The sequence below is a fragment of the Haliotis rubra genome, unplaced genomic scaffold (genome assembly GCF_003918875.1).
Source record: "Haliotis rubra isolate DU_JTF1 unplaced genomic scaffold, ASM391887v1 Scf354, whole genome shotgun sequence".
NCBI classification, from domain to species: Eukaryota; Metazoa; Mollusca; class Gastropoda; order Lepetellida; family Haliotidae; genus Haliotis; species Haliotis rubra.
Window position 1 is genome coordinate 186,285 of NW_025767029.1, and position 25,490 is coordinate 211,774.

The window sequence follows — 25,490 nt, forward strand, 5'->3', positions numbered from 1 at the left end:
TAGATGTTATGCATCTAACACATGATCCACAACAGTCTATCTAGGTGTCATGCAGCTAACACATGATCCACAACACAGTTTATCTAGGTGTCATGCATCTAACACATGATGCACAACACACTACATGCTAAGTGTCATGCATCTAACACATGATGCACAACACACTGCATGCTAGGTGTCATGCATCTAACACATGATGCACAACGCTCTATGCTAGGTGTCATGCATCTAACACATGATGCACAACACACTACATGCTAGGTGTCATGCATCTAACACATGATGCACAACACACTGCATGCCAGATGTTATGCATCTAACACATGATCCACAACACAGTCTATCTAGGTGACATGCATGCAACACATGATGCACAACACTATGTTATGTGTTATGCATCTAACACATGATGCACAACACACTGTATGCTACGTGTTATGCATCCAACACATGATGCACAACACTATGTTATGTGTTATGCATCCAACACATGATCCACAACACACTGTATGCTACGTGATATGCATCTAACACATGATGCACAACACTATGTTATGTGTTATGCATCCAACACATGATGCACAACACTATGTTATGTGTCATGCATCCAACACATGATCCACAACACACTGTATGCTACGTGATATGCATCTAACACATGATGCACAACACTATGTTATGTGTTATGCATCCAACACATGATGCACAACACTATGTTATGTGTCATGCATCCAACACATGATCCACAACACACTGTATGCTACGTGATATGCATCTAACACATGATGCACAACACTATGTTATGTGTCATGCATCCAACACATGATACCCAACACACTGTATGCTACGCGTTATGCATCCAACACATGATGCACAACACACTGTATGCTACGTGTTATGCATCTAACACATGATGCACAACACTCTATGCTATGTGTCATGCATCCTACACAACACACTGTATGCTACGTGTTATGCATCTAACACATGATGCACAACACTCTATGCTATGTGTCATGCATCCAACACATGATGCACAACACACTGTATGCTACGTGTTATGCATCTAACACATGATGCACAACACACTGCATGCTAGGTGTCATGCATCTAACACATGATGCACAACACTCTATGCTATGTGTTATGCATCCAACACATGATCCACAACACACTGTATGCTATGTGTCATGCATCTAACACATGATCCACAACACACTGTATGCTATGTGTCATGCATCTAACACATGACCCACAACTTTATCTAGGTGTCATGCATCTAACACATGATGCACAACACTGTATGCTTAGTGTTATGCATCTAGCACATGATCTGCGCGATTGGGAACCGATGATATGTGTCAACCAAGTCAGCAAGCCTGACCACCCGATCCTGTTAGTCGCCCCTTACAACAAGCATGGGTTACTGATGGCTCATTCTAACCCGTATCTTTACGGGTGACTGATGTATAGTAAAGTAGGTCAAAAGCCAATGACTGACATTGACCCCAAATATATTCCATCACTATCTCGAATGTGAAACCAAAGTCGTAGTGAGACTCTGGGCTCCTTTGAACAAAACAACTCACATCATCTTCTGTGAGAATGTAGTCGTCAGTGCTGCTCCTCCCCTCGGACCGGAACTTCTGGAAACACCACCCACAAATACAACTAACTGAATCTAACATGCCCAAAAATGTGAGCATGGCTCATAAATACTCATAACTGTGACTCCCAATTTCAGCTGAACAACCATATTAAAAACTTTTTGGCACCACTTTTATGACATCTCAGTGTTGTTCCTACCAAAAACAAACTGGGGGACATTTGATCAAATTGGGACATTTTGGCCCCATGGACCAAACACATGGTTGTTTTTAAAGTTAAACTGCACTACAAAGGTTTTCCCAATTTTGAAAACAATCCAAGTTTCAAATTACTGGTTGAACAAAAATGTCTTTGGACTGATGGATGGAAATCATGATTATCACTATACACCCCTCCCTAAAACTATGATCACCTAATGGGGGCGGTGGGGTAGCCTAGTGGTAAAAGCGTTGGCTCGTCACGCTCATTTCTGGTGTCCCCCGCCGTGATATTGCTGGAATATTGCTAAAAGCGGCGTAAAACCAAACTCACTCACTCACTCACTATGATCACCTAACAGCTGTTAAACTGCAATATATTGAGCCTTTTTCTATATTCAAATTAATTCATAGATTAAAAACACATCTAAAAATTACTTTCATTCAGAGCAGCTCTGTGAAGCCATTTGTCTTGTTAACGAGGGAAATACATACCAAGTACCAAGAACATACTAACATTGCATATTTTTGTCACACAGGACATAGGCTGCAAGGACCACCTGGTGATCTCAGAGTCAACCCAAGGTTTATACATCGGGACATTAGAAGGATGACACTAACCCTCGACAGAAATTCGAAGAAACTCTCTTCCTCTGTGTCTTCTGTGGTGCAGGTGTCTGGTCTCTTCCTCTTGGACTGGAACTCTGTGAGAGCATTTAGTGAATTTCATTGTTGCAAAAATAATATGCACACATATTGCTAAATACTGAAGTAAATATGGTACATACACATAGACACACATACAAAAAGGCACCAAGAGAAGGGTTTTCATGAGCATAATTTGATCAAATTTGAGGAATTTAAGTGTTTTCCTCGTGTTTTCTACAATGCACTTGTTCGTCCTAAACTCAGTTTGTTCCGTTGATGATTAGGCTGGCTAATTACATTGGTGCAGACTGGAATAAAGCTAGAGTTTTGCTTCCCTTTTTAGATAAATTTTTAGTATTTTTGACAGCCACAGTAAATGTACTGCACTGAAAGTGCTTTATGAATTACAACAGATTTTAACTGAATCTGGAGAGCTAACAATGTATAGCTGGCAGATTCTGTGTTTACAAACTTCTGAAATATGCATCTCATGAAACAGATCAATCAAACTGTTGGTTAGAATCTATTATTTACAGCTGCCAAATGGAGATATTTCATATCACTTCACAATTTAAGGTGTCTCTGTAAAAGAACTTGTTTTTTTAGACAAGCAAATGACATTGAAGTACAGAAAATAGAAGGGTTGAGACGTCACCAGCCTTCTTGGCTGGTACAGTAAAACGTAATTCAAGCACTGACTGCACCACAGTATATGAGGAATACTCACTTTTCTTGAATACAAACTCAGAGAAAACATCCATGAAAATCTTCCTGAAGAAATCCATCTGAAATATGAAGCAACCATACAGACACAACAAATGCACCTTCTCAACATCAAGGAACCTGAGGTGAGGTGAGGTGAAATTGGGTTTAACGTCGTGCTTGAGAATATTTCGCTGATATGACGACTTGCATGTGTGTGTATGTGTATGTGTCGCTGCTTGTACTAGCCCAGACTTAAGCTGGTTTTATAGTGATAGCTCACTGAGATACCATGTCGCAGTGAAGCATGAATACCCCCACTCAGACACATCATACTGACTCCGAGCCGACCAGTCCTTGTTGTACCCATTAATGCCGAGCGCCAGGCAGGGACCAACAAGTACCATATTTAAACGTCTTTTGGTATGACGCGGTCGGGGATCGAACCCGCGACCTTCCGCTCTCCGGGCGTACGCTCTAACCACTACACCACGGAGGCGGTCTCAAGGAACCTGGGAAATTTTTCCTTATCCTGACTCATGCTTATTATGCTAACTTAAACAGAATCCGACGGAAACGGTGGTGGGTCAGGCCACTTCCTGGATTCACTGGCTGTTCTAATGTACGTCCTGTATTTTTTCCCCCATGGGAACTATGACGGCACTCTGACTATCATGTTCCTCCAACTTTCATCTGATCACTCGGGGGGACCACAACTTGTCAAACTTTCTTACAAAAGAATCTTCTGACATCTTCGTGTGGATAAAGATATACTAATGTCTTATTAGTTATCTGTAGCAACTCCATGTCATGATGCGTACATCAAGTGGAGATGCGACCTTTTCTTTACGTACGAGTAAATTCTATACAAGTACAGGGTCCTAATCACTCATGCTAGCCTGTCCTAGACGTGCACATGGACTTTCAACCATATACTCTTCAGAGTGTTGGTATCAACAAGTCACGTGGTAAAAGGTGAAATTTTCTCAGCGCGCCTTTGTGGAAGCGTTAATTGTTGGGCTACAACAAGTGGCCCAAATTGGTGAATGCCTGAGACGCCCTCAGTGGCGATGCCTCTGAGGTAGTGGTTGGCAAACACCGTATCAGATTTCCAAAAGCAGCCTTCCATTATAGCTGCAATCAAGCAGTATCCATGCAGCGAGTGTGGACGCCAAAGCTCTGACTTCATGTGGATTGGGGGCTCGTGGAGGCTCAGTCCTGCTGCTTTATAGGCCCTTAATATTACGGTTCACAACCAAAGTGATATATACTGAGTCAAAAAAGAAACTTCATAAAATGTAATTTGAAAAATAATGAATAATTTTTTGCTGATGATACATTTATGTTTCCGAAATGGGATCCCTATCTTTCGACTCTAGAAAAACGTTAGCAAAACCCACTCAAACCCATCCATTAAATGGAGTGTACAAATGGCGTTAGTGCCAAATCAGGTTTTGCACACGCATCGATCACGTGATCTTCGCATCGAAGATTTCTTCATATGCACGTGTTTGCTTTGGCCTCAAGAATTGAAAAAACACTTTTAAACTACAGTTCTAATGGTACTTGAAATGCCACGATTGTCAAATGTGCAACGTGAACGTGCCGTTGGCATGTTGCAAGTAGGAAGATCAGTTATTGAAATCGCCAGAGCAATGGGTTGCAGCCGTCGTACTGTGTATGACTTGCGAGGTCTAAAACAAACTGGCACCACTTCAGATCGCCCAAGGTCAGGTTAGTCCGTGTGGCGTCACGAGCAGAAGACCGTCAAATCGTCCCTCGTCACCTACGTGACAGATTTCTGCCGGCTACGAACCAGGGCTGAGATGTTTAGGGTCGACTGTCCTCACAGACCATTCGAAATCGGTTCGCGGGCTGCCAATCTCCATTCTCGGCGTCCATATCGTGGGCCAATATTGGCGCCCGTTTCATCAACGTCAACGTCTGCTGTGAGCCCAACGGCACCTCCGATGGACCCAGAGAGACTGGAATCGAGTTGTCTTATCGCGATGAATCAGGTTTACCCTCAGATTCAGCGGACGGCAGGCATAGAGTCTGGAGACGACGTCGTGAGCGGTATGCCCAATGTTGTGTACAGGAAGTCGACAGATTCGGGGCGGAAGTTGCATGGTGTGGGGTGCTTTCTGTGGGAACAACCGTTTCCGACTTCTGGTCATCCGTGGAAACCTCACAGCTGCTGCTTACCGCGACCAGGTGCTCACCCCCTGAACTCGTTCCTTTCATGGCAGCTCATGGCCCAGGTCTACAGTTCCAGCATGATAATGCTTTCGGCGCATACCGCGATGTTGACCGCGAAATTTCCTTCAAAGCGCTGGAATCAGCGTCATGGACTGGCCATCGAGGTCCCCTGACCTTAATCAATAGAGCACGTTTGGGATGCACTTGGGAAAAGGCCGTGGTCTTAGGAACCAACCTCAGAATTTGCAGGAACCTGGCGCTGCCTTGCAAGAGCAATGGCGCAGAATCCCCAACCACGTGTTCACAAGCATCAGGCAGTTGATGAGGAGACGGTGTTTGGCAGTGGTGAATGCGCGGGGCGGCCATACACGATATTGAACTGAGAAATTTCACATTTTTATTCTTGTGACTTGACATTCTGTATACCCATGTTTTGGAACGGCGGTGTAGCCTAATGGAACTGATATTGGCACTGTCAATGTATCGAGTACATCACACAGATCTCAGCAATGAAATAATAACAATTTAACCATATCTTGTTCTTTTATAGTGCCCCGAAGAAAGAATGTGAAGTTTCTTTTTTGACTCAGTATAGTTGTCCGTGAGACTTCCGTGGGTGTCTCAGTAGATAAAGGGGATGAATAGGCGTTGGCATTTTCGTCTCCTTGTTTTGTCTGTTGTAGGTAGATTTTCAATGTTCTAACTGGACACAAGGATAAATCTTGTGTATCCTCTGGACCAAGGATTGTAGATAATGCTGGGATATGGAATTGTCTGTCAGCAGGGGTGGAAATAACTTTAAAATTGCTAGTGTACTCCGGAACAGTGGCACATGTAAAATCACTTGCCCTGATAATTTTTCCACTATACCAGCCGTTTTCTTGATGATTTTTAAAAATAAACAACATAATTAACATTGGAAAGTCAACTGGACACCGGTACAGTGTGATATACAAATTTCTCTTGCCCGACAAGAAAATTTCTCAAAATCCAGAGCATGCATTTCCGACATCCGTGCTGCCGTTGCTAGGGCGAGTAGAAACAGCGTTTTCTGTGTTAACAATTCAAATGATGTCCGGTCTAGAGGCACGTAAGCATCACTGGTGAGATGTTGCAACACTACATTGAGATCCCAAGCAGGAGCCTTAAATTTCTTTTGTAGGTCTTGAACGAGCGTAGTGAAGCTAATAATTCTGGCACTTTGATCAGCTCAACGCCTGTTTTCATGGTGATAACTGTACTAAGCGCAGCTAAGTAGGTTGAGTGTCAAACCTTTTAAATGCCTCCTCTGTCGCAGAGAACACAAGTATTCCGCCACTTGAGGATCAGCAAATCATTTCCGCTGTGCATATAGTTCAAATCTTTTCAACTTGTCATCATACAAAGTGCTAGTCTATCTGCGTAAGGCAAATGTTACTGCTTTTGCCGCTCTGGCAATGTATCCTCTTTTCTTTAGGCAAGTTTTGATATGGTCCATACGTGTAGTTGGAACAATAACGGATTCCCGTGAGCTTGCTTGGTGTGTGGATGGATGAGAAGGTTCTACCAATCTGGTAGTTTCAGGGTTGGACTTCCGAGTTCTTGAATGAGGACGGGAAACCATACCCTCGCTGGCCAGTAGGGCGCGACCAAAATCAGTTGCAGCGCTGTCTTCTGCTTGATTTTCTGTAATACTTGTGGAAGTAGTACTGGAGGTGGAAACGTTTAGTCCCTCCCACGAGATAGGTACCAAAGTAGGTACCTCATAAGATTGTCTGGCAGCAACATAGGGTCGACACTGTCCAGATGTTTTGTCAGGAACCGTTGCAGCGGCCTTAGTTGTAACCTTCCTGTGCGAGTCAAGTCCTGTGCCGAGGTTAGCAGACTGAGCAGACATTGCCGTGTTCGTAGTGTTAACGGAGAGATGACTGATTGATGAATCATTGCTTGTATTTTGACCCAACAATCTTCTGGGACCACAATTCGATTCTGTGTTGTGATAATTCTTATTCCTAGCAATTCAAGATCTTGATTTGATTCTAACTCAAACTTCATAAGGTTCACTAGCCATCCTATTTGCTTGAGCAACTTAATTGTGAAGTTCAGCTGCTATCTGAGTTGATTGGCACTTTGAAGAACCTGTATGCCGTCGTCGAGATAACCGGCACTGCGTAGACCTCGATGATGCAGATAGGTGCCGATAGGCTTGGTTATTCGTATGAATAACCATAGAGCCGATGATATTCCAAATGGTAGGATGTTCCATTGGAAGTGCTAACCTCTGATTGCAGTGATGATACATCATTCTTCCCCTTATATACGAAGGTGATCTGTGTTGATCAGCCTGTATCGAAGTGTTGTCTATTTATAGCACGGCTGGCTCCAGTATCGCAGGGGACAGGTATTCTCATACCAACTTTTATCAGTGACAACTTCCAAGATAAACATCGTTTATCCTGCTGTCAAGGCTAGACATCTATTAGATTCCCATGATGATAACAGGCCGTAGTTGTATACTGTTTTCAAGGTTGCCGGTGAAGTATTCCCCCGTACAACGGGTTTGTTTACAAGTCAGTAAACTTGCTGGCGCCTGCTCTGTCAGTAGGAGGCTTTGTCTGACGTGGACCAATCACCTTCCAAGCATGACGTCACAGGGGTTGTAGCAAATTGGCCTCCATAAAATCTGGTGCAATAATTGGTTGAGTAAAAGTGCGCGTAGTTATACGCCGCTCATATAAACCTCTTGAATAAGAGTTCATCCAAGTATACTGAGACACTTTGAAAATACAAAACCCATTTTGGTCATTTTCCAAAAAGTTTCATGAAACAAATTCACTTATCACACTTAAATAAAGTGATGTAAGGTTGCCAAAGAAATTCATCTGCACATTTGGGTTCAAACCCATTTCGTGTTCCTGGCATAGGGATAATTCATGAAAACACAACTGGCTGATTTCTTGGATCTTTTAGGGCGCATGGTTATCATGACATGCACGTGCAAAATCTGGGTATGGACGCATAAAAGGCACTATGGTTCAAATGTTTCACTACCAGTCACAAATTGCCAAGGCTCCGCGTACAACAGAGGGAACAAGCTATTGGGATGCTGTTGGTGGGAACATCGCAGAGTGAGGTCACCCGCCACTTTGGAGTGAGTCCATCCACCATTCACAAACTCCAACAACGTCAGCTGCAAACGGGAAGTGTCCGTGACCAATGTGTCTTTTCTGAGGAATCAAGGTTCTGTGTGTCCTTTGCACCCGCCATCAAACGAATTGCCTCACATGTTATTTGTACGAAGCTTCCAAAACGGAAAGCCACTGGTATCGGGAAACAGACGACCATGCACATTATTTGAGAAATCTGTTTATAATAATTTTCCAATAACGTAAAAATGAAAATATAAAAGAAAGAGGTAAAGGGATATTATAGCATGTTACAAATGGAAAAAAACCCTACACTTTTTGCTCCCTTCGTGGTTTAACTGGACATTTATGAATGTGTAAGCTTGCAATTTCATTAAATATTAACTTATTTACGTTGTAGTTGTATTATTTGAATAATAAGATAAAAAATAAACTTCATATTTATAAACAGTAGGATTAGACCTTTCAAATGGCGTATGATATGTAGTAGCAATAATGTTTTGCAAGCTGATATTTTCCTTGATAAACATAGGCTTCATCTATGACCTCAGAGTCTCTGGGAACTCGATGTGATGGTAGTAAATGCCTCTGGTTGACTGGTGTTGAAAGAGTTAAATACATATGACAATGTCATATTTGTTGTTTATTCCTTTTCTTGTGAACGATCATGAACAGTTACATCTCATAAGATTTGAAAAAATCTCATGTTTTTGGTCCCATGTGAGATCTTATCTCTTATCTTTTCTGAGCCAGGTTTGATGCACGAAGGGCATTGGGGGTGAGGATCAGCCACGGATAACCTGTGCCTGCAAACACTGCAAGATTTCATGAAATGTACACAAGTTACATTACAATAAAAATATGACACAAACATAAATAATTTCTTCAATTTTTTTACACATAATACAAAGTACTTATAGCCAAATCCATACACAGCGTAATTTCAAAGAAAAGGATCTAAATAAAAAGGATATAATGCCGTATACGGGACTCCAGTGCTCGCCATCCGCTTGGGCGAAAAGGGAGAGAGTGACAAGTAAGGCTGGTCACATGACTGTTTACGGGGGAAAAGGGAGGCTACTCGTGGGTGAGTGTATTTTTATGTCCGCTTTGGGAACTTCAAAGGATTCAAGTGTTTTACTACCATTCGCATAGGAAAGGGAGATAAGCAAAAGATCATGAGTGAGGATAAGAAAAATGAAATTTTTAGAGTAAAATTAATATTTTATACTTATCCTGACTCATGCTTATTGCCTGCCTTCTTCTTATTGCGAACATAGTGGAACACGTGTATCTCCCAATTGAAGTTCCCTTCAATAAAGAAATCACTAATTAGTACTCACCACGAGTTACCTCCCTTGCCCAAGCGCGGGAACGAGGGCGCCACCTCCACCCATGTGCGTCACTCTCTCCATTTATATTGAGCCCGACACTTTATTTTTCCGGAGAATTCCAAAGTGTTAAGTGGGGAGGACGGGAGGGCTTACCTCATGAGTCAGGATAAGTATAAAATATTAATTTTGCTCTAAAAATTTCATATTTTTCCTTATCCTGACTCATGCTTATTGCTTGTAGAATCCGACGGAAAAGGAGGTGGGATTATATATACTTTGGATTTTAATAATTAGTGATTTGAACTGTGAAGATTGCAATAACCCTATGGGAACTTCATCAAGGCACTGAACTGATGAATTCCTGCTGTATCAGCTGCCATATAAGGTTATTACAATTATACTGAATATGATAAAAGTATATACAACATTACGTAAGCTGAAGCTATCAATGTGGCAGTATAAACTTCTGTGAGTTTATAGAGAATACTTTTATAAATGAACCAAAGTATTAAGCTTAAGATATGCATATATTTAAGCTATAATAGTATAATACTGAGCTTAAGATATAAATATAACTTAAGTTGTGTAATAGTAACCAACTCTTTAGAGTTTGTTAACTAACACATTTTATGAATTGAACATATGACTGAGCTTAAGGATTGATAAACTTAAGCTGAACATATATATAATAGCAAAACTCCTAGGAGTTGTAAGCTTATATATAGTATGACATAAAACCATAGTACTGAGCTTAAGATAATAAATTAAACTTAAGCAAAATATATAGATAGCATGTAGCTATTAGTACTGTTATCAGATAAGTATAAAATCTGTAAGATAGACTTATCTTCTCCGTGGAACTGTCAACTGTTGAGCAAGGACCATGGGACCGAAATGGTGGATAGCTGAGACGTCCTTGGTGGTGATATCTCTCAGATAGTGGTTGGCAAACACCATATCGGATCTCCAGAAACATCCCTCCATAATGGTATTCATCAAGCAATTCCCATGTAGAGCGAGAGTTGAGGCTAGCGCGCTCTAATTTCGTGAGGATTAGAAGCTCTTGGAGGGTCGAGTCCTGCAGCCTTGTAGGCTCGTAGTATGACAGTTCTGATCCAGATAGAGATCATAGTACGCGAACTTCCGTCTGCGAAGCTGTAGATATAGGGATAAACAATCTCTTGAATTTCCCTCTGCTCTGTTTGGATCGTTGGAGATATATTTTCAGTGCACGTACTGGGCATAGTGATAGATCCATCGTATCATGTGGTCCAAGTATGGATGAGAGAGCTGGGACATGGAACAATCTGTCTGGTTGACCTGGCAGTTGGTTTTTCGCTATAAAATCCCAGCAAAGTCCCAGATGAGCGATGTTATGAGTATCATCAAAGCGTGTTCTCTCGTAATCCAAAGCGTGAATCTCTGACATCCTGGCGGCCGTAGCTAGTGCTAACAGGAATAAGGTTTTGTGGGTCAGTGATTCAAACGATGTAGATAGCAATGGCTCATAAGCCTCACTCGTGAGGTGTTGGAGCACTATATTTAGATCCCAGGCTGGAGCTTGAAACTTCCGTTTCTCATCTTCCAATCGGAACGCTCGTAACAAAGCGAGTAACTCTGGTGTTTTTGTCAACTTGACGCCCGTTCTCATAGTTATGACAGAACTTATAGCTGCAAGATAAGTGGACAAGGTTGAGCCTTTTAGATTCTTAGTTTGACGTAGATAACATAAGAAATCTGCCACTTGAGGATGTGTAGCATATCTGGCTGAAAATCCTTTCTTAGCAGCATAATTGACAAAACTGTGCCATTTGTCATCGTACAAGTTACGAGTTGAGTTACGTAGTGCAAGCGTGACCGCTTTAGCCGCTCTGGCAGAATAACCTCTCTTATTCAGACATGCCTTGATACAATCCACACGTGAAGTTGGAATGCTTCTGGTGTCTCGTGCACTTGTTTGGTGTGCGGATGTATCAATAGATTGGTGCGTAGTGGGAGCTGAAGAACTGGTTTTCCGATTTCTAGCATGAGATCTAGAAACCACGTTCTCGCTGGCCAGTATGGCGCGACTAAAATCAGATGGAGGCTCTGCGTTTGACTGATTTTCTGTAAGACTTGTGGGATTAACGCTGGAGGCGGGAAAGCGTACGCCTTGAGTCCCTCCCACGATATGCTTAGTGCGTCCGTTGCCCATGCTAGTGGTTCTGGCACTGGGGATACGAAGGTTGTCAGTTGTTTGTTGAATCGAGTGGCAAATAGGTCTATTTAGGGAGATCCTATTTCCATGATTATTTGATTGAATATCTCTGTGTGGAGCATCTATTCTGTCGGTGACGGTTGGTGTGGCCGAGAGAGAGCGTCTGCTATTACATTCTTTGCTCCTGGAATGTGGCAAGCTCTGACATGTATGTTTAGATTGTTGACTAAATCGAACAGTCTGAAACATCGAGTCAGTAGGTTCAGTGACCTTGTTGAACCTTGTTTGTTCACATAAAACGCCACTGTTGAATTGTCTGTGTGAACCATCAACTGAGCGTTCTGTAGTAGGTTGCTCCAGTGACTTATGGCGTTTATGACTGCTTGCATCTCTAGCAGATTTATGTGACATTTGCTCTCTTGATTGCTCCATAGGCCTGACGCTGTCCTGACGGCAAGGTGGGCTCCCCAACCTTGTAGTGACGCGTCTACGTAGAGATGTGTTTTCGATTCCGGCTCTACTAAGGAGACGCCTGCGCAAACATTCAATCTCTTGGTCCACCAGAGTAGATGTGGTTTGACATAATCTGGTAGACTGAATGGTAGAGGGTCCTCGAGATGAGCATTGATGAGGACTTGTAATGGACGTAATTGAAGCCTGCCTCTGAGTGTCAAGTCTTGAGCTGATGTGAGTAGTCCCAAAAGGCTCTGCCACTGTCGTAGTGGTAACGGAGAGAGTAGGGCTTGAGGAATCAGTTGTTGGATCTTGATCCATCTGTCCTCCGGGACTACAATACGATTCTGAGCTGTTAGGAATCGTATACCTAGAAATTGCAGATCCTGCGTTGGTTCTAGGTCCGACTTGAGTAGATTTACTAACCAACCTAATTGAGTTAGTAACTTGATTATAAAGTTCAGCTGTAGTCTGAGACGCTGTGGATCTGGATCCACTTGTATACCGTCGTCTAGGTAAAAAGCGCTCCGCAGACCTTGAGGATGTAGGTATGAGACAATAGGCTTGGTCACTCTTGTGAATACCCAAGGGGCCGATGTGATTCCGAAAGGAAGAACCTTCCATTGGTAATGTTTCCCGTCTAGGATAAATCTTAGATATTTCCTTGAGCTGGGGTGAATCGGAATGTGTAGATATGCGTCTTGCAAATCTATGCTGGCCACGTAATCTAATTAAATGCCGAAGTTGCGGTAAGTGTATCATGCGAAACGTTGGTGGTTTGCATAGATATTCTCTGTTGAAGGTGCTCATGTTGTATATGAGGCGAAACTTCTCCTTGGAATTTTTCTTCGGCACTAGGAAAACTGGGGAGTAGAAACCTGGTACGATGTTTCGTTGATCCAGAACTTCTAAGGCCTGTTTGTTTAGCAGAGACGCTACTGTTTCTCTTAACATAGGCAGTTGTGCCGGTTGAACGTTGAACCCTGGCGGGGTGACTGTTAACGGAGGCTTGGCCTTGAGTTGTATAAGATATCCGTGCTGTAGGATGTTGGATACATAAGGATCTTGTAGTATTCCCCAGTTTTCCCAGTGTAGTTGAAGGCGTCCACCCACTTGAGAAGGTTGTACTGGAACGGCTGGGGGTGGAAGACTCCAGTCGTTCCGAACCTGAATTTCATCGTTTAAATCCACGGGCACCTCTGGATGATCTGCCTCTAGCTGATCCTCCTCTAAATTTGCTGTATGGGCGACAAAAAGAATCCTTGGGATCTTTAGCTGCAGCTAGTTTCTTGTCCCGTGCTTTCTGTAGCCCTGAAAACTTAGACTTGCCCGAGTATCTCTGTGTTGACTGTTTAATGACGTTCGCTAAGGTATCCATGGATCTGATCATAAGTACCTCTCTGGAGTCTTTAGATACTTCTTTGGAGACCTTGTTTATGTTGCCACCAAATAGTAAGGGCGATGACCATGGAGCTGTGTAAAGAGATTCTGTGAATTGCTTATCCCAAGAGCAGGAGGCTAGTAAACCTTGCCGACGAGCCATGGTAGTAGTTTCAGTAAGCGCTGATAGGTGCTCTGTAAGAAATTGGTGGTCTCTTTTCTGCATGAGTAGAGCTGAGTAGATCATTCTATCTTCCTCCTCTGTAGAAGAGAGTCTCATTAATAGTTCTAGATCTATTTAATCCGAAGAACATCCTCCTGGAGATGGTATCTAATTGGGCCAGTTTGCGATCGTCTACTCTGTAACTTCTGGACTTGGCATCACTGATAAGTTTAAAGTTGTCATCAGTATCCTGGGCCTTGAAAAAGGGTTCCATATTGTGTCCAGCAAATTTCTTGGCATTGAAGACCGGGAAATGTGTAGATTGAAGTTTTGAAGATTTGGAGCAGGCTGTATCCAGATTAGCTGGTACGGCTGCGATCGGGTCAATAGGAGGTAAGGTGATATTGTCTACATCATCATCCTTCATCAGGTAAGTCTGAGTTGCATCCTCGTTCTTTGATGGGGAAGCAAGTTGTAATTCATTCACCATCCAATATCTTATCTCAGCATCTGAGAAAATGATACCATCCTCCTCTTCTGACGTAGGGTCATATGTCGGAGTCCTAGATCTATAGGAAGATCTATGAGAGGACTGCGGAGAACGGACTGACGAGTGGCTAGTGTAAGGAGACCTTGGAGGAGACATCCTCGGCGAACGCTGGGGGCTTCGCGAAGCTCTTCTAAATCTTCTAGGCGAGGTAGATTTGGAGCCACTTAGCCTTCGCGACCTTCGCGAAGGTATCGAGTCAGTGTCCGAATCGACATATGAGCGCTTGCTTCGCGAACGACCTCTGTGATGTACAGGGTGAGGGTTTGGCGAAGCGCTCCTTCCCCGCGAAGCCCCTCGCAATAGGTGAGTCTCTAGCTCCTTCGCGGAGGCGGCCTGGGACTTCCTATGCGAAGTGCTTGCTACGGGCTGGGATGCCCTTCGCAGAGGCGCGTTTGTGGGCTCTGGGGCCCTACGCGAAGCCAAGGCGGGCTCTGGGGCCCTGTATGACTTAATATGGGTTGGGCTCTGGGGCCTCTGTAAACCGTAACGGTCCTCCATCAGCCTCATGATTTGGTTGACCAGGTCATCTGAGGCAGTCTGCGCTGACGGTGAGGGTGGCCTCTCTGTGAAAGTGACGGGACCCTCAGTCATAACCTCTGGTGTCAGCGTAGGCATCTCTGGTTGCGTGTTAATCTGCGCTGAGGTGACAGTCGCAGATACAGGACGTTTCTTATGACGAACATCTGGAATGATAATCGGAATGTCATCATCATATAAAGAGGGAAACTCAGGCATGCCACCAGCCGGTGGTGAGTCGTCAGTCAACAGTTGACAGGGAATATTAGCTTCTGATCTATTAGCCATGACTGAAGATTGTTTGCGAGATTTATCTGCCTTCCGTCTCAAAACGGAACATAAATATTTATCAAAGGCAGAAATTGGTAAATTAATACACAATTTACGAGAAACAAAAGAACATGGAGTAATGCAACTAGGGCATTTTAAATGTGGATCAGTAGCGGAATAACGTAGTTTACAACCTGTGCAGATTCTCATTAACGTAAACTACTGAACAATCACGGCGAACCGTGAATAAACAGCAGAAACACAATTAATAATCAATGCAAGTTGAATAAGGATACTAGTAACACCTCTATACTAAGTATAAGAGGTACTAAACTAAATATAAATAAAGGATATAGTGTGTTGGGAGACACAGGCGCTCTCACGTCCAGCTCACTGGGCGAAGAAGGAGAGAGTGAGGCACATGGGTGGAGGTGGCGCCCTCGTTCACGCGCTTGGGCAAGGGAGGTAACTCGTGGTGAGTACTAATTAGTGATTTCTTTATTGAAGGGAACTTCAATTGGGAGATACACGTGTTCCACTATGTTCGCAAGAAGAAGAAGACAAGCAATAAGCATGAGTCAGGATAAGGAAAAATAATTAAACTCCTGTAACTGAGACTGCTGACTTAATGCTAGGTTTACACCATGTTCCTGGAGGCCACGGCAGCCTCGTTTCGCTGAAAAGTACTGAAATGGGAACAAAAGGGGATGGATGTGAGAGAGCGTAGGGGTACTGGATGAGCAAACATGACAGTCCGTGATTGCCGTGCCAGATGTTTAAACTGCTGAAAAATTTGCACGGCAGTCACGTTACTAATGAGAAACCTAGTAGGCCGTAGTAAAACAGAGGGGAAACGCAACAAAACGTGACAGCACATAATAGGCCGTAACAAAACTTGTAGACGGTTCGTAGTGGGACAGGAAGCATGTGTATCCCGTCATCTCACGGTCCTTTCATGTTTTGTCACGTTCGGCCACGTTTGTTTGGCGTGTTGTCACGGTTGTTTCACCCTTGCTGCCCGTTTTGTATAGATTCTAACGGCAAGCTAGGTTGTATGGTAGATGATTCGTCCGTTCTATCATGGTGCACCCAGGCGTGATATGGTTTACAGGGCCGGCGAGATATGGCACGTTGCGTTCTCTGGCATTCCCTCTCTGCAGCTGATGCTGGCATTCTTGCTGACGGAAAGACTCGATCTATGTCCCCAGCAAACATTCAAATCATCTTCATCTTGGGGTTCAAGCTGCTTGTGGGCACAATCGTATTGACAGAACGTGCAAAACGTGTCAAAACCTTGATCAAAACATGAGAAACATGAGGGAACCCATCAGAATGGTCGGGAGAAAAAGTAATGGCACGCGTAGTGGACTACGGGCGAAGCCGTACTGTGCCTTTGAGCTTCCGGCACTCAGCAGCCTGTTTATCCTAACAGCCCATAATGGATACCATGATAGACCATGAGAAAACTTAGTAGGATGAAGAAAACTTGACTTTGGAGGAAGACTTGGCCAAAATCCCATGGTACACTATGTTTTGGGGAAACGTGGCTGCTGTGGCTGCCGGGAACTTAAGCCCCATTCACATGCTTAAACTTTACTCATGTAAGTAAATTTGCACATGTGTAAATATACATACGTGTGTAATAGTAAATTTACTTTGCGTTCACATTGAATTTATGTAGTGTGAGTAAACTTGAAAGTGTAAATATTTAATGCATTAAATTGTCTCATTATTCCTCTAAACTTCAGCAGAGAAAGATGTTCTCTTATCACTGGCGCTTTAGAAGACAAACACAGTATTAGATATGTACTGCTGTAGCAATAGGTCTGTCACAAGAAAGACCGTCTGTATGCTGGAACGACATGAATAAACCTAGTGACGACAAGAATGGTACGATATTTTCCCGAATAAATAAAGGGGTTTTCAATCTTATCTGTACACAACTGCAGGATTACTTAAAAGCTAGTGACCAAGCTGTTCGCCAACCTTTGGATGTACGAATGAGTGAGTGAGTGAGTGAGTTTAGTTTTACGCCACTTTTAGCATTATTCCAGCAATAACGCGGCGGGGGACACCAGAAATGGGCTTTACACATTGTACCCATGTGGGGAACCGAACCCAGGTCTTCGGTGTGACGAGCGAACGCTTTAACCACTAGGCTACCACCATTTGTCAGACCATATGTGATGTTTTGGTTATGTAATATGTAACTTTTACCCTAAATGAAGATGACATGACACAATTTACTCGCAGTGCAAATTTGCACATGTGTGAATATACTTTTGCACCTGGTCCTGACCACATGTAAATTTGCTCCTAGTGTATATTTACATACGGAGTAAATGCGTTCACATGACACATTTACACACATATGTATAGTTTGCTCATGTGTGTATTTATACATAAGTGTGCAAACAGGTGCATGTGAACGGGGCTTATATAGTTTAACCCTAGCATAAATGAAGTTACATCCATGTCATTTAACAGGTCGTACAGAAGAAATTGAAAAAAGCAACAAAGACAGACTATGAAAACATATTAATTCAAATGAACTTATGTCTTTAAATGAAACAATGATAATACATAATCATAATGGAAATTTTTTTACTTATGGTAAGTAAATTGGCTTATGTAAACGTCATAAAACGAATTTTCTCACATAAGTATTTATACTCCTGGAGTAAATTTACACCTGCTTCGGAGGTAAAGTAAAAGTATACTTACTCCTGCAAATGACACTTTTGATTTACTCCTTTAAGTAAATTGCCTCAATATCTTCAATTGTACTATTTACTTACCTAAGCAAATATACTCCTGTAAGTAAATGGGTATATGTAAAAGCGGCTTAAAGGCAATGAAATACTAAAGTGTTTTTTCCCAACGGTTATGGAATCATAAAAATGATCCAACTTCATTTGTTTTAAGCTTTAAAATCAGCAATGAAGGACTTTAAAACTGAACCCAACAAATGTGCAATAAACTGGTGTCTTTCTATTTGGCATTTCAAAGAGATATGATCAGCACTCAAAAGGAACAATATCTTACCAGCTCCTCATCATCATCTTGGAAATAGAACTGGGAATATTCATCATCGGAGTCATAGTAGTCGCTGCAGTCGGAGTCAAAGTCAAACCCATGGTGGTAGTGGGCGTGGTCACAGTTGCAGTAGGAGGCTCGTGTCTCCCTCTCTGAAACAAAAGGCATCAACCATTCATATGTCTGGTTTACTGACTGACTGAGTTTGGTTTTACGCCGCTTTTAGCAATATTCCAGCAATATCACGGCGGGGGACACCAGAAATGGGCTTCACTCATTGTACCCATGTGGGGATTCGAACCCGGGTCTTCGGCGTGACGAGTCAACGCTTTAACCACTAGACTACCCCACCGCCCCTATGTCTGGTTTAGAATAGATTCATGCAAACTAAACTTGACAATATTCCAACTCTGTGATGGCGGCCTGTAAAAACCAAAAACAAATCTGGACCAGACAACGCAGTGATTAATGATCCATACCTTCGGATGCAATCAACCTAGTAATTGAGTCTGATGCCATGGCATATTGCTGCTTCTCACAAATGGGCAATGATTTCTGGGGAATTAATCAAACTCGGAATCCCCATAGAATATCGTCTCCAGAATGCCTATATGGGCTTAGTACTCTCACCTTTAAGTCTCTGTAGCCCATAATACGCTGCACTCAGTTCCTGAAACCTTTTAGTAGCTTCAGGGTCACTCTGACACTGAAACAAAAAACGATTATATGAAGAAAATACAGTGAATAGTTTGTGAGATGTGTCGCTGACAAGGTGAACATGTACGTTAACAAACTGAAATATTCAATGTGTCGCTGAGACCTTGAAGAATACATGAAGGTCACCAAAATAAACAGGGCCCTGGGCCTTCCCTAGATGAAGCTTGGTGTCGAATGTGAAGAAAATACAGGAAACAGTTCTTGAGATATCTTGCTGACATGGCAGCGGTGGAAACAACATTAAAATTGCTAGTGTACTCCGGTACAGTGGCACATGTAAAATCACTTTCCCGGATAATTTTTTCACTATACCGTCCGTATTCTTGTTGATATTTTAAATAAACAACATAATTAACATTGGAAAGTCAACTGGACAACAGTACAGTGTGATATATACTACAAGCAAAAAGTATGGGAACACCCTCAAATTTGATCGCCATGCACAAACCTGACAGTGGTGGTTTCATTAATTCATAAAAGTGAAATGTATCTGTGACATGTGCTTAGTGGACACTTTAAAAGACATGTTAAAACAACAGTTGAAGCAATTGCTTCAATATTCGTGAAGTTTTGATGAAATTAAAAAGTGTCCCAAACAGCAAAAAACGAAGGTATCAAAACACACCTGCACTGTGTCTGACTCAAACGCCCAAACACAACAACTTAGTGCACGAGAAAGACAGACTTCCCATGCATGTTGTGGCAACTTTTCCTTAAAAGAAACTGCAGACAGTGTTGAAGCCTCACAATTACCCCAACATGCCTCAGCGTAGACCATTAAACGACCACAGAAGAAGCAGGGCCATTGCATGGCTAGAGGATGGTGAATCCTTAAGAAGCGTTGGTGGAAATTAGTCTTCAGGTGTCCCCTTCCGTCATTCATAGGCTGAGGGAACGGTTCCAACCCACCGGTCGAGTACAAGACAGAGCTCGATCAGGAAGGCCACGAAAAAACGACAAAGGGCAGGCGATCGATATGTTGTACTCCACGCCCTTAGGAACCGCTTCACGACTGCCAGTGCTCTACGGCTGCAGCTCAGACATGCAACCAACACAAGCGTCAGCATCTCAACCATCAGGAACCGTCTCAGAGCTGCTAATGTGCGGTCCGCGTCGTCCAGCGATGCGTCCTCATCTCTGCCCACATCATAGAGCTGCAAGACTGGCGTGGGCCAGAGCACATTTGAGATGGAATCAGCAACAGTGGTCGGGGTACTCTTCACTGACGAGTCACGATTCTGTCTTGAGCACAACGATGGAAGGATTAGGGTTTTCAGGAGGCGTGGAGAGCGTTACCATGATGCTACTGTGAGGGAGAGGAACAGATTTGGTGGTGGCTCTGTGATGGTTTGGGGAGGCTTCAGCTTACATCACCGTACTCCTCTGTACCATGTACAGGGCAATTTGACTGGATTGAGGTACGGGATGAGATTTTATGTCCACTGGTTCTTCCAGCTTTGAACACCATTGGTGCGGAGCACAGCTGCAAGATGACAATGCCAGACCACATCGAGCTCGAAGTCGTTAGAGACTTCTTGCAACAAAATAATGTGAATGTGATGCAGTGGCCAGCTTAGTCACGGATCTTGCTCCAATTGAACATCTATGGGACATTCTTGGGCGACGTGTTAGAGACAATCATGGAATGGCACCGACTCTTCAGGTTCTTGTACAGTGGCTCCAGATGGAATGGCAGTTGATTCCCCAAGCTACCCTCCGCACCCTTGTCAGGTCCATGAGGCGCAGATGTACAGAATGCATCAATCAGCGTGGAGGACACACCCACTATTGATACTGTGACTTTCAGTTTTGACCCCTATCCTCTTCCGCTGCTTGTACTGGCATTGCAGTCAATGATATCTGCCCATAAATCCATTACATTGTAAGAACAAATAATGTTTTAGATACCCTTGTAATAAACCGACACTGCCACTTTACATTTACTTTGTTATACTTTGATATTTGGGTGTTCCCATACTTATTGTCGGTAGTATACAAATTTGCTTGCCCGACAGAAAAAAACACTGGACTCTGACGTCAGCCAATGGGTTATTTCCACCCCTGCATGGGTAAAATGTTAACGTAGCCTTGTGACCTTAAAATGAAGGTAAGGTCACCAAACCTGACTGGGACCTTTCGCATACTGTGATGAACCTAGGGACCAAATATGAAAAGAATCTGGTCAAGGGTTCTCAAGATATTCCAATTTGTACGGACGGAGCCTAACACCATATCCCCCGCTTCGCACTAAACGTGCGACGGAGGATAATGAAATTGACTATTGAATTTCTTTGAGTGGCATTTTAGAAGTTGGGAAGTACAATATAGAACAAACTTTTTGGATAACAACTTCTTTTATTCGTGAGTGCAACATTTCGATACAGATTTTTTACATTCTAGTATTGGAAATACGCAGGAATAGAAGATACTTGTTACACTATATCCTGAAAAATGAAATATAAAAAAGACTGGTGACTAGCACTGACTACTTCTACTAGCTGCAATCAATCTTGAGCCCCGCGACATTGAGGAGGTAAACATGACTGCTAGATAAGGAGACACTTTTGTGCACAAATGAGTGATGACTATCACTGGTCACTTATGCCTGTGACTGGTATGTCTGGAAATCTTTCTTGTCAGGTACACCGACAATCGTCAGCAGAGAGATAGTGTAATTCATGTCGGGGAACCATCAAGAGGTGCATATGGTCCCCATAATTAAGGCGTAACTTTGGTTGCTGGTCATCTAAATACAGGTTAAATTTATAACATGTCATTTTCTAATCATCCGCGATTTGTTGGGTTAAAAATAACCCAGTTAGTACACATCCCTCAATATTCAACTGTTTAAGTTACAAAAAATATACATTGACCCACACATTGTGCAGATGGACTCGAATATTTACCTACCACCTTCATATAGCTGGTGAAAAGTGGTATATTGCGGTGTGCTGCTTTAAACAACAAAATAACCAACCAAACAACCAACCAACCAAGTAGGGGGGATGCTATCATTTAATATCTCCACCTATCTAGTCCTGTCTTGGAAAAACATGCATATCAAATTATGTAAAGACAACCAGGATTTTACCTTGACCTAAAACACGAGGTGCAGTCAAGAATATCATGGGTGTTGAGAGGAGATATAATATCCTGTAAAGTACTGAAATGATCTACTGTCACAGTTCTGTACAATTTATTAATTCTGGTCAAGAATTTGGTACAATAATTATTATTGTGTGTTCCTCAGCAAACATTAAAATTTAAATATCTCCTATGTCCCACATTAGCCAATTTCCGCATCACAAAACTCTTGCAACACAGAAAATTACAATTTAAATACAAACCTTATCAGGGTGATGTTGTAGGGCGAGTTTCTTGTAGGTCTTCTTTATGTCATCTGCAAATAAATTATGAAACATGCACACTGGAGCTAGAGTTTCTGTATCTCACCCAAAGTTCACTCAACATGTACTACAATTCAAACTAGTCAATACATGATATTCTTGTGAACACTGATGCTTCTTCAATAGTATTTAACAGCATGGTCAAAAGTGCAAAGGTCAATATATGAAAAATATATGAGGAAAATATGCAACGAACATTTCACTAACCCCAAAATATATTTTGACTTGTCAAGAAATAACATCCGTCTCATATTTTGGATTACACTTTCTCAGTAACGTACAGCTTCTAGTACTTGTGTAGGGTTGAGTCTCGTCCATGAATTGAACCCACACCCTCAGATTCAGGCACCCAATCGCCAGCACACAAAGTCAGACGTTTAACCCGCTCAGCCACAGTGGCTTCCACAAAATGGAAGTCGGATAACTAGTAGTCTGGACCACAGACTTTGTGTACCCCTCTGAAAAGTTTAAATTGGCATGGCCCCCACCAGACTGAAGCCTAAAAGGAAGCACCAATCTGTATCAGTTTTCCAAGGTGTTAAGTCACCAAATTAATTCAAAATATCCTATCCATCCAAAAATACAGCTTCAAGAAATGAAAACTCTTGGAAGCCATCTGATCAACAGAGATTAAGAGTATTGCATACCATCAGCCTACAAAGAGTCAATCAATTAATAGACTATCAACTAGTCATCTAGCATCCAATCAGCATTTTTTGACGAATAGATAAACCCCTCACAGAATATATTTATATATAGGAATATTTACACAATGTTATTGATTTTGTGAAATCAATCATTTCTTTTTCAATTCATAAGAATAAAACTGATATCATATAATAGTAAATAAAAGTGAAACATTATCCAGTGAAAAAGTCACTATCCCTTTTGACTCTGTTTTTGAGGGTGAACATTGGAAACCTTTTTATTTATTGCAATTGACTGCACAAACACCCATACTACAATAATGGTTTATAGAACTGGGGTTGAACAGCCTCTGCGTATACCTTGAAAAAAACTGAACTTCAACCATCAAGTGATTTAGCATGGAGTTAAAACCAACAGAGATCAGCAGCTAAAACAGCACTGGGTGTAAACAGCCAGCAGTTGATGTCTAAGGGAGTTGACTTCCTATGAATACCAGCACCCATCTCCTCATTCTAGGTGTTCAGAGTTTTATCACCTGCAAAGGGAATAGTTTAAAAAGGCCAAAGGACAAAAGGGCCAAAACTGAAAAAATCAATAAGGTCAAAGAAAAGTCAAAAGAACCATGGGAAAGTCTAAAAGAGCCATAAATTAAAGTCAAAAGGGCCAAACTAAACAACTCAGAATGTCTCAGTGTTGTTTATTTAAAACATCTACGAGTGGTTAAGTGTTTATTTAATGAGTATAGTCAACAATACAACTTTTTATATAATGATTTATATCAATCATTGTCAGTTCAGACAGAATGCTATGTAAGACGAATAGTTCAACCTCAATTCAAATTGGTAACCATGCCTGTAAAATGTGTCGCTTGTGACAAGACAGTTAGAAGAAAAAAACATGCCCTGATATACCAAAAGTGGCTGTAGTGAACTTTAAAGATGTGTGGATTATGAACAGATGTGTGACAAGTTATTGATACATACTATATATTATTACTATTATTACTACATATTGATAGAAATATATTGACAACGCAATGTAGATTGCTGAAACTGGTAATATCTGTTATGGGAATCAATTCCACATATAATAAAACGTATAAAATACATGTTAGTTTGTATGTTCTTATTTGACTTTAGGCCTAAAAAAAATGTTGTGGTTCCGATTACCCGACTGACCCTAGAATTCTGGTGTCATCCCTATATTTTTTAAGTGGGATGAATAAAATATGCTTTCAAATCCCGCTGTTTTTTCCCGGCGCCAACAGATATTGGTCCTTCTGATAGAGAAAGTCAATATGATGGCCGCAAGGTTGATTGAATAAACAATTACACCTTAATAAATGTGTTATTAGTTCGTAATATACTTCTTAAAAAAACATGTAAAAAAATATTCCGACCTACCTACTCTAAATTTTAAAGAGGTGTGGGAACCACAACATTCTTTATATTGGCCTTAATCTATGGCCCTTTTGACTTTCCTTTGGCCCTGCAACCCTCTGAAACGTTTGGTCAAAACTTTCTGGTCGATTAGTCTTTGTCATCAGCGGGTCATAGGCACGTGAAGTGAAATAGAAAAAACAAACCATTTATGTATACATATGTACAGATGATATAAAGTATTTGCTCACACAGTAAACAAGTAAAATACAGACATGGGTCTGTCATGATCATATCGCGCACCGGAAGTTTCAGACCCTTGCAAACAGTCATCAGCTTGTCAAATTCGTAAACTTAACTTGCTACAAATGTCGAACCTTACCACAGATAAACATTTACTTTCATTTCGCTTCTTGAGATGATAAACAAACATGTTGTGTCTTTACGGCCAAATTTGGGTATCAATAAAAACCAATTTCACCTCTCAACATTTGAACTAAGAGTTGCAGACAGAAATATTAACCCCCACCAGTGAGTGTATAACATAATGTCAGTCAAAATTATCCCTGGATTTAGAAGTGACTGACGCCCTCTCATTGTCTTTCATTGAATGTTTGTGTATAACATACCTTCTGTGGCGTCAAATTTCAATCCCAAAATTCGCAGGTACCGTAACTTCTCGTCGCTGAAGAGCGCCATTTTTTTCACAGTCTCGTGATGTCGCATGGAATCACGGTACGGGCGAGTTTATTTGGAGTAGGTGGGGTGTCAAAGACTGAATATACATAAATGTGTTCTCCTGGCATGTGATACTGAATATGTCTATTATGTTCTCCAGTGATGTGATACTGTTGGTATTTTAGGTACAATAATCTGTGATCTAGATTCAGATTTCATCAATAAAGTATTAGATCTAATCATTGTAATTGTTTCAAAAATGTAAACATATTTGGTTCAATGT

At 41.9% G+C, this 25,490-nt stretch overlaps 1 protein-coding gene across 3 annotated transcripts in view; it reads right to left on the reverse strand.

Moving 5' to 3' along the window:
* LOC124285161 overlaps positions 1–25,247 on the reverse strand; it is a 68,942-nt gene extending 43,695 nt beyond the window's left edge. For 2 of the 3 annotated variants that reach the window (XR_006900741.1, XM_046721338.1), the window contains exons 1-7: positions 25,159–25,229; positions 22,443–22,495; positions 19,009–19,084; positions 18,388–18,530; positions 3,181–3,238; positions 2,427–2,509; positions 1,590–1,646 (exon numbers count right to left, since the gene is read on the reverse strand). Coding sequence is in view for 2 of the 3 variants with exons in the window: in XM_046721338.1 (XP_046577294.1) it covers positions 1,590–1,646; positions 2,427–2,509; positions 3,181–3,238; positions 18,388–18,530; positions 19,009–19,084; positions 22,443–22,495; positions 25,159–25,228 (540 nt within the window). In the remaining variant the exon portion in view is untranslated. Of the gene's footprint in view, positions 1–1,589; positions 1,647–2,426; positions 2,510–3,180; positions 3,239–18,387; positions 18,531–19,008; positions 19,085–22,442; positions 22,496–25,158 lie in introns of all 3 variants that reach the window. The other variant, XM_046721337.1, reaches the window with a different exon arrangement.
* Positions 25,248–25,490: the final 243 nt, after the last annotated feature.